The 12,194-nt window shown below is 44.5% G+C and overlaps 2 protein-coding genes across 7 annotated transcripts in view; one reads left to right on the top strand and one right to left on the bottom strand.

Moving 5' to 3' along the window:
* The window catches only part of ITGB2 (integrin subunit beta 2), a 98,205-nt gene extending 87,980 nt beyond the window's left edge, over nt 1-10,225 (bottom strand). The window contains exons 1-5 of one of the 4 annotated variants that reach the window (XM_084820536.1): nt 9,125-9,259; nt 7,703-7,772; nt 6,266-6,437; nt 4,261-4,397; nt 3,200-3,285 (exon numbers count right to left, since the gene is read on the bottom strand). The gene's annotated coding sequence lies outside the window, so the exon portion shown is untranslated. Of the gene's footprint in view, nt 1-3,199; nt 3,286-4,260; nt 4,398-6,265; nt 6,438-7,702; nt 7,773-9,007 lie in introns of all 4 variants that reach the window. The other 3 variants (XM_084820527.1, XM_084820516.1, XM_084820547.1) reach the window with 3 other exon arrangements.
* The window catches only part of SLX9 (SLX9 ribosome biogenesis factor), a 67,485-nt gene continuing 65,272 nt past the window's right edge, over nt 9,982-12,194 (top strand). For all 3 annotated transcript variants that reach the window (XR_014785854.1, XM_084820624.1, XM_084820635.1), the window contains exon 1: nt 9,982-10,158. Coding sequence is in view for 2 of the 3 variants with exons in the window: in XM_084820624.1 (XP_084676750.1) it covers nt 10,030-10,158 (129 nt within the window). In the remaining variant the exon portion in view is untranslated. The remainder of the gene's footprint in view (nt 10,159-12,194) is intronic.

The following is a 12,194-nucleotide window of genomic DNA, read 5'->3' as shown; positions in this document are numbered from 1 at the left end:
AATGCCCCGGGGCCCATGTGACGCTTAGAGGCACTCTTGGAAACAAAGCTGGTGCTGGAGACCAGTGCTTCACTTTCCAGCATGCTAGCCACCCAGTTAATATATAAAAACAAAACAAACCTAAACAAAATATAAAAATCAGGAAGGGTAGGGGGCCTAGTGGATGCCAAGAGAAGTGCCTCCAGGCACAGTACTGGCCACATGCACCACATTGGGGACTTCAGCCATAGGTGTTTGGAATCTGGAGCTGGGTTTTCTAGGTTGGTAGCCCAAGTACAGTAAATCTATGCATACTTATTAGGACGTACATCCCTGTGAACTCAGTGTTTAGTTTTTTCTCTCTGAGTAAATATACTTAAGTACATGCTGCACATATTAAGGGCTACCGCCTTTGCAGAAAAGTGAAATAATTTGACAAAATAGATATATTGACTGGGATGAAATACTACAGAATAGAATTCTATATATTAAAGGAGGAACTATTTTCCTCACCTCTCCTGAAGTGATGCCCCAAGTTACCAGGGCAGAGATAAAATTGCCTTTTACATTGTTTTTAGCAGTTAAATCTAAAACATCAGCTCAGCTGTATGTCCTCTCTACCCATGCAAAAGCATGGTTCTCCTTCATTGCTTGCTACTGCCTTAAAACTGCAGAACACTTCAGTCCACTAGATTTAAAAGCTAGAAGATCTTACATTTGGTTGCATCCAATTGTGTCCCTGCACTTTGATCCAGAAGAGGCTTGGGTGGAAAGTGACAGAGGTGATTTTCACAAATTCCCCCTTTCTTCTTCAGCTCCTTTCATCACCTCCCACACTGTTTCAGAGGGTCGCCCAACCCTCTGAAGGTGATTGGGAAGATGCAGGGGGCTGTATAGGGAAGAGAGTATCAGCTAAAATCACCTTCCCTCTTCCTGCTCATGGAAGCCTCCACTGAATCATAGAGGAGACTGCCTTCCATCAGCAAAGTGGACACAATTTGATATAATCCTTTGTACTGAAGCTCATATGTGAAGCAACGGTGGTCAAAGAGCTGTGCAGCCAGAGACCTAGAGCTGGCATTGGCAACTTTTCTTCTGGTAGGATTGTTGTGCCTTTAACAGCCACACAACAGGAAGACATTCAGCTTTCCTGTCTGCAAAACTTCTGCCTGTCATTAGAGTTGCCAACTTTTTAACTGATTCTTCTCCTGTGCCTTCGGCATCTGTGTGACCCTCAATTTTTTTCCCCAGATGCAGCTTTTCACATCTTTGTGTCAGGAAGAGTTCCACCTAAATTTCTATGTGCCATGTTACTGCTACAGATAAAGCAACAGGGCCAGAGAAAACACTAGCAACCATTTTTGTCATCAGTTTTATAAAGCAGAAGGAGCCTTGTGTGGCGCAGAGCGGTAGGCAGCAGTATTGCAACCGAAACTCTCCCCATGACCTGAGTTCGATCCCAGTGGAAGCCAGGCCTCGGGTAGCCAGCTCAGGTCGACTCAGCCTTCCATCCTTCCGAGGTCAGTAAAATGAGTGCCCAGCTTGCTGGGAGAAAGGTAGTCATGACTGGGGAAGGCAATGGCAAACCACCCCGCTATAGTCTGCCATGAAAACGCCAGCACAAGTGGTGTCCCTCTAGGGGTCAGTAATGACCCGGTGCTTGTACAGGAGGAACCTTTCCTTTTTTCCTTTATAAAGCAGGGGTAGGCAACTTGTGGCCCTCCAGATGTTTTGGCCTACAACTTCCATGATCCTTCACCACTGGCTATACTGGCTAGGGCTGGTGGGAGTTGTAGGTCAAAACAACTGAAGTACTACAACTTGCCCACCCATTCTGAAGCAACAGAAGCCCTGTCAGAAAAAAAAATGTTAGAAATCCTACACATATGAGCAAAGAAAGGATGTGTTTCTATTAAAACAGCCGAGTGACAACCACCTCTTACAAAAGTGCCAGAAGGCAGAACTCCCTGAACAAAGCAAGCTGGTTTCATAGACGCCTGGGGAAAAAATAATTTCCACAAAATGCCAGGTGTTTGATGTTCCATTGTACTGCCGCTCCCAAGCAACAACGTCTTTATATACTAGCTGGAGTACTTTCAGGGAAAATGCTTTGCACTCATGGATTTCAAGGTTTTACGAGTACTACTGAACATTAGTTTTCATCGGAAGCAACAAAATGTAGCTTTCTGCAGAGTACTTCAGCAGAAGTGTGAAAAACAAGCTGGCCAGTAAATGTACACATGCATTTACATCTTACACCACATACTCAGATTATACCACAAAAGTAGCTAAACTCCTCCACAGTAACAGATATGAAAGTTGAACACTGAATGCACTCCAGCAAAAACTATGCTCAGAAAGAATGTTATAACCACTACAGGGTTGGACTCAATGGTCTTACAGGCCCCTTCCAACCCTACTATTCTACTATTCTATGATTACCTGACATGATGAATGCTGACCGGAAAGCTATTTTCAAACAATTTTAATCCTTTGCTTAGTAACTCCAGAAAGTCCTGAATCTTCTTTGTGATGTACTTCTCTCAGCTTCAGAGAAACACTGTCTGCCTGTAGCCATTCATGTAGTTCAAGTATAGGAGTAACAGTGGCTTTGAAGTAAGTCATGGGATTAACTGAACATAATTGGAAACATGCATCTGGAACCTCAAATGAGCAAAAGATGCATGCGTTGGGTGATTTAGAGCAGAGAAATTGTGAGTAGGGAAAGCATTAGGACTCAAGCAGCTTTTCTTTAAACAAACAAAGAAAAAAATGTCAGGGCTGTTACACAAGTTTGCATAAAATATAGTTAGCCCCTCAGTGGCATACTCACAAGGGGAGAGCACATGAGTCCAGTGGTACTCATGGGCAAGCTAGCTAGATGGTATGGTACCTCCAGCAAATGCTGAAGAACTTACCTTTACAGTTACATATATCAGCTGTCAGTAGTAGTGCAATGAAGATTTGGGCCATACCAAGATGATAGGGAGAGAATACAGATTGACCATTCTGAATATAATTTATGACCATTATACATGGCATAAACTGTGGGTTGACTGACACTCATTAAGCATAATAAGTAAACTGCAATATTAATGTATAGACCTTTTTTGGGGGGAAACCGAGCAAATGAATTACACATATACAAGACACATGATAGTTACCATCCTTCCAAATTAGGGGGAAAAATACACAGAAAATAAACAATGTAAAAACATACATCCAAGTAGTCTCTGTGGTTTCTTCTCAGCTATCTTTGCCCGTTGTAAGAAAGTAAACTTCTCTCTCTTCTGAGCAGTTCCTTCTCTAAAAATGAGAAAAACCAACACATTTTTTGAGAACAGTTAAAGGCTACGCCTCTTCCTTCTTTGTAATGATATTATATATCTTGCCTCTGTGGGTTGTGGAGGAAGTGAGAACTGAGGGAGTGTGGCAAGCTTCTTTGAAACAAGTCATCAGTTCAAAACTGCTCAGATCCACAGAATGTGTACAATTCAGACTGGAACTTTACTCCTAGGAAGGGTGCTTTTCCTTCAGCTTTACGGAGAGAACACCTGAGCTCTTTTCAGGCTGGCTGCTCTTTAAGGAGCACTCTCCATAAGGTCATGTATAGGTCTCCCACATCAGCCTGTCCAAACATTACCAGAGGCCCCACTCTGGGCCCTCCCCTCCTGCCCACCTGCTACCTCCCAAAGTGAGATGTGCAGTTGCTGGAGGAGCCTTCTCAGTTATGTCACCGCTTGCTGGAATTCCGTCCCCAGATAACCGTGCCTGTTGCCAAGCCTAATGTCTTCTTGGTGCTAGGCACAGACCTTTTTATTTACTTAGGCCTTCCAGCATGCTATCCAGCTGATTTAATATTTTATTAATATGCTGGGTTTTTTTTAATCAGTTCATGTCCTTTTATTCATCACTGCTACACTACCTCCCTTTCCACTCCGTCATCCAGCCTTGATAACAGTGGCTGGTGTGGAGGCTCCTTGAGTCTGAAGGTGCCGCTAATGAATACCAGAGGAGTGAATGGAGAGGTGTTCATTATCAATGACCTCATCAGAGATGAATGCATTGATCCTGCCTGTATAACTGAGACCTGGGGCATGTTTCCACCAGCGATTTACTCCAACCTGGTTGCGTGTGGAGGACATTAGGGATACATGATGTCATGGCCATCCAGCAGTCACCCCGGAGTTTATCATGGAAAAACTGGTTCTTCCGAGACTGGTTATAGCCCAACTTTTCCTCTTTACTTCAGCTTGGTTATTTTGGGGTGTGTTCCATCACCTGCACTTGTGTCAATATCATAGTCCTGCCCACGGGGGTGTATCGCTCAGCTGCCTGTGACCTCATTGACTCAACACTTTTCCTCCCCGTTTTCCAGAAGTTTCACTGCATTTTGGAGCAGGACGCCGAGTGACGAACTTTAAAAAAAAACATTGAAAGTAAGTGCTAGATCAGTAGTGCGTATAAGCATGCTATCATGGGCAAGCAAGTACTCCCACTACAGCCTGAAAATCAGGTATATCTTAGGTCACTTCCCCAGAACTGCATGTGGGGAGGATCCACAGCTAATATTCCTTTGTGTCCTTTGGACCCGGGAAACGATGCCGCAAGCATCATAGTCCAGTTTTCGTATTAAACATTAAGGCACTATCTCATTAGAACAGTATTGCACAGATTTTACATCAATACGCATGCCCTCTATGTCAGTATCTCGCCATCACTCTATCACTGAATCACAAAATAGCACTAACATGCATTTGCGCTATTGCATGATAGCACATTCGTTCAGGGCTGCCTGCTGTTGTAGTCAATGAAGCTTGTTCCCAAAAATGCGCTATTGCGCAATGGCACATTTATTCAGGGGTGCCTGCTAATGCAGTAGCCTGGTATTTAGAAGAAAGGAAAAAAATGGGTGGAATCGGGCATAGGTCCAGGCGGTCTAGTCAGAAGTAACTCCCATGGTGGTCAATGAGGCTTGTTCTCAAGATTGTCATTAAGGGGAGTATTGCCTAGAGGGGAGAGCCTCTTATTGGTTGAGCAGCCCTTGCCAACCATATTGCTCATATTTGTTTAGAATTAGATGCCATAGTTGTAACAGGGTCTCAGAGGGGTAACAGGGTCAAAGATGCATGTAGGAAGTGCATCCACTTATCAAGCTGTTATGAATACATTTCAGCTTGTTCAGACAGAGGATGTGGACAAGCTCTTTGGAAGTTCAAGACTTACCACCTGTTCTCTAGAACCTTGCCCACTGTAGTTATTAAAAGCATCCAGGATGAGGTTGAACACTTCAGAGGTAGTTAATTCCTCCTTGAGGCAGGGAATGATCCTGCTACCATTAAGGCAGCAGTGGTGCAACCCTTACCGAGGGAACCAACACAGATCCTTTGAACTTAGACAACTGTCATCCAGCCCCAAATCATCCTTTTCTGGGTAAGGTGGTGAAGAGGGCAGTAACCTCTCAACTCCAGATTCCCACCTGGGTTTCCTGAAGACCTTTTTAAGAACACATTTGCCCCATTTCAGCAAACTGTCATACAGCTTCCAACCCATTTTTACTGCAAGCATCAGAGAAGTGAAGTAAGACAAATATAGAAAAGTGCATGATCATGGCTCTCAATGGGAAACGGAGGTTAGTTACTCCCACTGGTGAAAAGGAAGTGTGGTGTGGTTCTGATAACGTCATGAAAATGTGGCTTTTCAAGACAGAAGCTGCTGGTTGGCAGTGCATAGGCCATGACATCATGTGCCATGAACAACCTCAAAATGCTCCCAATCCTCAGGAAATTCCCTCTGAAGACAGCCCCCTGGAGGAAACTGGTGGCCACTGTGAGAAGCAGTATCCTGGACTAGATGGATCTTTGGTCTGCTTCAGCAGGGCTCCTCCTATGCTCCAAAATTTGTGCTTGCCACCAATCCTGCCCTTTCTTGAAGTGGAGAGTTGGGTATTTCTGTGGTTCATCTCTGATGAGTTCAATACCTCAGACAGATTTTGTCCTTCCTCTGCTGACTTATTCCTGTCACCCTGAGCCTCAGAGACACATGGAAAGCAGTGAGAAACCTTGCTGGTTTTTAAGCATATCTGAGTCTCAGTGTGATGTCACCAGAAAAGGGCAGGGTCTAAAACTGGGCTTGCCAGCAATTAACATGTTTGTGTACCTCTACTTACCTGCACAACTTGCATTCTGGAATTTGCTCATACTTACTGCCAGTTCACTCCCCTGTGTTGACAAGAGTGTTAGCTTAATTCTTTATTTCACTATACTCAGAATCTGCAGAGACTCACCAGATATCAATCTTTCCTAGAACTGTTGCTGGTGCCAGGGAAGTGATCAAGTAGTAACGAATAACTAGGTAAGGGGGTGTGCTACTGAAAATGTTCTGACAGCCTTTCAGTGAACTACAGAATTGCAAGAGATCAAAACCTCCTGCAAAGTAGAACAAGAGATCAAAACCTCCTGCAAAGTAGAACAAGAGATCAAAACCTCCTACAAAGTACAACAATTTCTCTCACCAGTATAAAACCTCAGTTAAAACTCATCTGACACACATCTGAGATTAAGGAGTGGACCTGCCCTCCCTTTTTACCCCTGCTGTGCCACTTTAGAGGAAGTGATCTTTCCTCAGTGCTCGAATTATGGGAGGAAGGGATCTTAATTAAATTTTCCAGACATACCTACGGATTCCCTCCAATTTTAGTAAGATCATGCCCCCTATAGCCTTCTTAAGACAGTGGCTAAGGGAGCAATCACAAAAGGAAAGGGGGTTAGGTCCCCTCTACCTCTCTTCCCCATAATTTGAGTGTTATGCTTCCTAGAGTCACTTTGCAAACTTCTGCAATCACTGAAGGAGGAAGCAGATCACTACACATTGTAGTGAAATGTTGCTAGCCCACTGTGAGGGTGGGCCACATCCTGCCTCTGAAGCAACTTTTCAGGGAGTTGTATGAGAGTATGTCTCATACATGGGCAGCCATTTTCTGAAATCTTACTAAAATAGTAGTGAACGACCTGATATTATGAATACTTACATAAACATTTGTTCTGCATATAAATCTAAAAGGAGATGAAGTAAAAATGTAGGACAATTATAAATTTGAATTCTATTTGATAGCTGGACAACAGCACACTCTAATTTTCTAGGTAAAAATCTCACACAACTGTGAATCCCAAATCGTCAGTTAAATGGTATATCTGCACTTTCACAGGAAAAGCTTCTTCTTTGGTTTCTGGTTTTGCAATGCCTTTCATTTTGCTCTCTAAGGGTGCAAGCCTATCAGGATTCCTGTCAGACTCCAGACTTGGAGGCCGACGGGGATCCTATGCAGAGTGGGAGGAGCACAGAGGCGATCTTCACCTCCGTGCTACTGGTGCTCTACATTTTAGCTAGACAGGCATCTTCGTCTGTCTACCTGAGGCATCAGGGAAGGGGAGGGGGAGAGACGGTGGCTGGGGAAAGCTCATATCTTGGCTTCCGCAGTCCCCTCCTTCCTGTCCCCTTTCTGTCTTCTCCAAGGTCACTTTTGGAGTGGCAGCTGGCATGGTTATATCTGTGCCAGCTGTGAGGCAATGGGGAGCTCGGACTCCTGGGTCTGAGGTCAGAGCACTGACTCTGACTTCAGATCCGGGAATTCAAAATACCCTATGGCTCCCCAGACTCTGCCTAGGAGCCATAGGACTGCACTCTAAAAAAGATAAAATAACCAAAAATCTGCAATTCTTACCAAAAAGCTGGAGCAGCCTGTTGCAAGATATTTCAGCTCACCTTCACATAGTCTCTTAGATTTATAGTTGCTTCCAACAGAACAAACAAAAGACCAGGATATTATTGACAAAAGGAAAAACTTCTGCATCTATAGACTCAGAACTCTTAGTCCAAATGGCCTTAATCTGGAGGACAATTCGTTAGCCATTCACACCTTTTTTTCTCCTATGGAACTTTCATCTCCAAGCATTCCAAACTGCCACCCCCATACCTAGTTAACAGCACAGCTATTAATGAGGACTGAAGCTGAATAGTTCAGCTTAAAAAAAATGTTTTAATACTCTGTTGTTAGTCTATCTATCTTTCTTATACAGTTTACCTTAAGTTTGACTGCATCCACAGTGGATCCAGAGACTCCTTGTTGTTTGCTGTTGTGCCACCCCCACCCCCCATGTGCCACACACACACTGTGCTGCCCTGCACACCAATACATCTGGGGCTACCTCTAGCCTTATATTCCATCACCATCTCTAAAATCAATATTGGATCTCTCCTAGTTTCATCAGTAGAAAAAGTGGCTGTGGCACAAATTCATAAAATACAATAAAACCTTCATGCATGGGGAGATCTGCTGTCTCAACACATGGTTCATGTTTTACTGTCACTCAAGTGGTGTGGGAGTGGTCCATAGAAACAGCTCTTGGACCAAAAGTCTATGTATAAATTGGGCCTAAATGTTTAGCAGACAATGTTCTCCATGAGATCTGCACCATGACACTACCACCACCATACACACATATGGTATCAAATTAAAATGTGGGTCCTGTATTGCATATTTGGAGTAAATGTAGACACTGATACTGAAAAGGTTGAATACTTCTATTTGTCTAAAATTATTTTTAGGCTGCCTTTAAGGGTGGAATCTTCTGAAATAGCCTATGATGAGAACCATTTTCACCACTATTTTCTGTCCTGGGCACTTTACACTTTTATGTCCAAACAACATACTATTTTGATTTTTATAATGCACTCATATATCAATAGAGAAGTGATCAAAAATTGGCTATAGCAATAGGTACACTCAGCTGTGATCTTGAGTATATATTCTGTAAAATGCTGTTTAATAAAAGGAACAGCCAATAAAAGATAAATATGGAGTCACTGAGATTTACACTGTGATTTTATTATTGATCAGGGTAGATTTTAAAATAATAAAAATTGAAGTCATTTTTATGATTGTTCAATCCCATAAGCAGCAACGATTTAGGCTGCAATCATAAGCACACTTATTTGAGTAAGCTCCACTGAACGCATCCAGATTTACCTGAGTAAACATCCACTTGCACTGTTAACCTTGGAGAAAGGTGGGCCAGAACAAAGCAGCAGATATATCCACGAGCCAGGTTTTAAAAGCACCAATAATGACCAGTGTAACCCTCACCTGTTTCTCACTTCTGAGGTGAACAGTGCCCAGGCGTGGTGGCTTGCATTTTTGTGGAGGTGTGCGCGCGCGCGTGAGACAGCGAGAGCGAGCGCGAGGAACAGTAAAACATTGTGTCTGCAGACCCAAAAAACCGGAACAGGAAGTCATGACAGTTCGCTTGAAACTAGGACAAAACTAGTTTGCCGCCTCCCTATTGTTTCCTGAGAAATGTCCTTTTAAGAAAGAATCAGCCCTCTTCTCCTTCAAAGAAAGGGTTTCTCACTCTAAAAACATCGTTTCATATTCCAAACTTTCAGGATGTCTGCGTGGATGTGTGGGGGCGGGGGTTGTTACTTCTTTGCCCTCAGTGGTTTGGTGCTGGGTGGGACAACGTTCCTCCGGGCTTCAACAAACGTGGGCACTGAAGGACACAAGTTCCTGCTAGGATGCAGTCTACTGCCGAAGGGAAGGGGGCAGGGTGAGCATCACCCCTCAGGGGCTGACCAGAAGTTCAAGGGTTCCTGCAGCCTCCTCCTTCTCTTGGCCTCATGATTTCAATATTTGCTCCTTCATCAGCCCCCCGCCGGTCACCGTGCCTAGGCCACAACGCTCCGTCTTCCAGGCTCTCTCCCGCCGCCCTCCGGCCCGAACCTCCCCGGGAGACCCGGCCCCCGGGGTCACGAGTCAAAGGCACGCGTGGAGCGGCCGACGGCGCCTGGGCTATTCTCGGAAGCTCGCACTCGTGGCGTGCAGCGGCTGCCCGCCCTTCCCCGGTCGAGCAGGCAGGGCCGGACCTTACACCGCACGCATCGGCTTCCCGGGGAGATCCTTCGCGTGGCGCAGGGGCCTCCCCCTCGCTTCCGCCCTTCGCTCTTGCCCGGGTCCGGGCCGTTCTTCGGCAGGCCGGCCCGCTTTTCGCTGCCATGGCAGGCAAAGCGAAGAAGCGACCGCGGCTGCATCCGGCAGCGCCGAAATCAGCGAAGCCACGGCAGGGTTTGGACGAGGACGAACTTCCGCCAGATGCTTTGACCTGCGGCGCTTTTATGGGAAAGGTAGCGTGGGGCGGCAGGGGAGCGCTGGCCGCGCGAGGGGAGGACGGAGAAAGCGCAGGACCTGTGTGCGGGCGTTCCCACGTGGACAGGACGTGAGGACGGGGCCGCTTATTAACTCTTCCTTCCTACGCACTTAACGGGCTTTTAGATTGGCTTTAACGCTGGAGGATCAGGGCTGTGAGGCCGCGGTGTTATGTACAGTTATTTGTAAATCCCAAACACAGGACATGCTGCAAGATGCCTGTCTTGAAGACCCCCATGGAACGAGTTTCAGTAACATCCCAAGACAGAATTTTCCATTGCTGAAGTGCCCTTAACGATGGAAGCTTTCTCCTGTATTGTATTTACGCCATTGGCTCCTCGATGTACGTGTGTTTAGGTTACGATCCTAAACACACTCAGTAGGATCTTAAACACTCAGTGGGGAGTGGGACTTTCTTCTGAGGAAACCTGCATAGGTTTGTGTTCTCAGATTCTTATTCTCCACTCCCAAGAGGCTCAGGGAGCCCCAGAGGTTAAACATAAAACCTCAAGAAGGAAAACAACAACACTATTTCTAGTGTCATATAAACATTTAATATTACTGTTACATCTTAGTACCACTTCTTCCCCCACACTAATGCAGACCTACTCAAGTTCCTTTCCTGTACCTGGTTCCCCTTTCAAATCAACACCAGCTCTCAGCTCAGTGCTGAACTCTCATTAAGGGGCATGTCTTCTAACCCTTGTTTCCCATTTCCTAGCTGGTGTGGTGTAAGTGGACAAAGTGGTAGGCTTGGATTCTAGAGAGTTGGGGTTAAATCCCTGCTCAGCCTCACTGAGTGACCTTAGGCCAATCACTCACAGAGCCTCATTTACCCTAACTGGGTGGTTGTGTCAATAAAGTGAGAACTCCTGCATATGTTCCTTTGAGCTCATTGAAGCAAGGTGTGATAAATAGCACAAACTCATCTGAAAAACAGCTACAAGTGAATAGTGATATCCTGTCAGTGGATAGAGTTGCCTGTCTTGACATATTTTAATACTCATGGCATATGTATTGCTATGTGTCTTTCCCAGCCTGCTGTGTTCATTGAATCTCCTGCCCCTGGCTGTATGTTGTGTTTGTTTCCAATCAATTCGTTGGGGCCCAAGCTAGCTGGGGAAACTCCTGTCATATATTTATGAGTCATGTGGTTTGTCATTTCTCTGTCTCCCTGCTCCTGATTTTATTTTGTGTTTACTTCCAATCAATTCTTATTAGTCTGCAATCCAGTGCATATTTTAGTCAGTGGCTCTTCATGTCTTCTGCTGAAAAAAATTCCAAAGCAGAATTGATTTAATAGTACATTGCACCTTTAATAGTCTCTGATGTAGCAGAAGGATGCCCTGTATTTTCAAAAGAACAACATGATAGTATTAGAATATTTTGCAGATCTTCAGACTGTCTCAAGATTCTAACATAAATTATAATTGTGGACTCACAGAAAATAAAGGTGCTTCCCACTCTTGAGTAAGAAGTTCCAAAGATAGCATTACAATATTTCATTTTCTTTGGATAAAAGAGCACTGGATTGACATTTGTTGTTTTTGTTATCTATGTTTTATTTACAAATATACAAGCAGAGCATAATGGAGGCATCTTCACTCCTATAAGCCGACAGCACAGTTAATCTTGCATCAGATCCCCAGAGAGAGCAACTACATCACATGGATGCTTCAGCCAAGTTGTGGTTTACTTTGCCTGTGAAAACTTCAAATAAATTGCCTTGTTTTCTTCTCTCAATTTCTTCTCTACAGAACATAGGACACCATCCCTGTATGTGAGAAATAACAGTAACTGAGAACCATTAACTTCAGTTTGTTAACCATTTGCCTAGTCCCTGACTCCTATTTGCAACACCTGAGACAAAACTATAGTAGTAGACCCATTCAAGAGAGCCTAATTCCATAATGATGTGTTCTCCACTAGATGGTGATATAGGACACATATCTGGATAGTGCAATTGAAGTCCTTTCAGGTGCGGGGAGAATCATCTTTGAGGTACATCACATTT

The sequence above is a fragment of the Heloderma suspectum genome, chromosome 1 (genome assembly GCF_057233095.1).
Source record: "Heloderma suspectum isolate Gila_16-S chromosome 1, 16-S_ref, whole genome shotgun sequence".
Taxonomy (NCBI): domain Eukaryota; kingdom Metazoa; phylum Chordata; class Lepidosauria; order Squamata; family Helodermatidae; genus Heloderma; species Heloderma suspectum.
The sequence above is the reverse complement of the archived record's forward strand: the minus strand, read 5'-3'. Positions and strand labels throughout refer to the sequence as shown.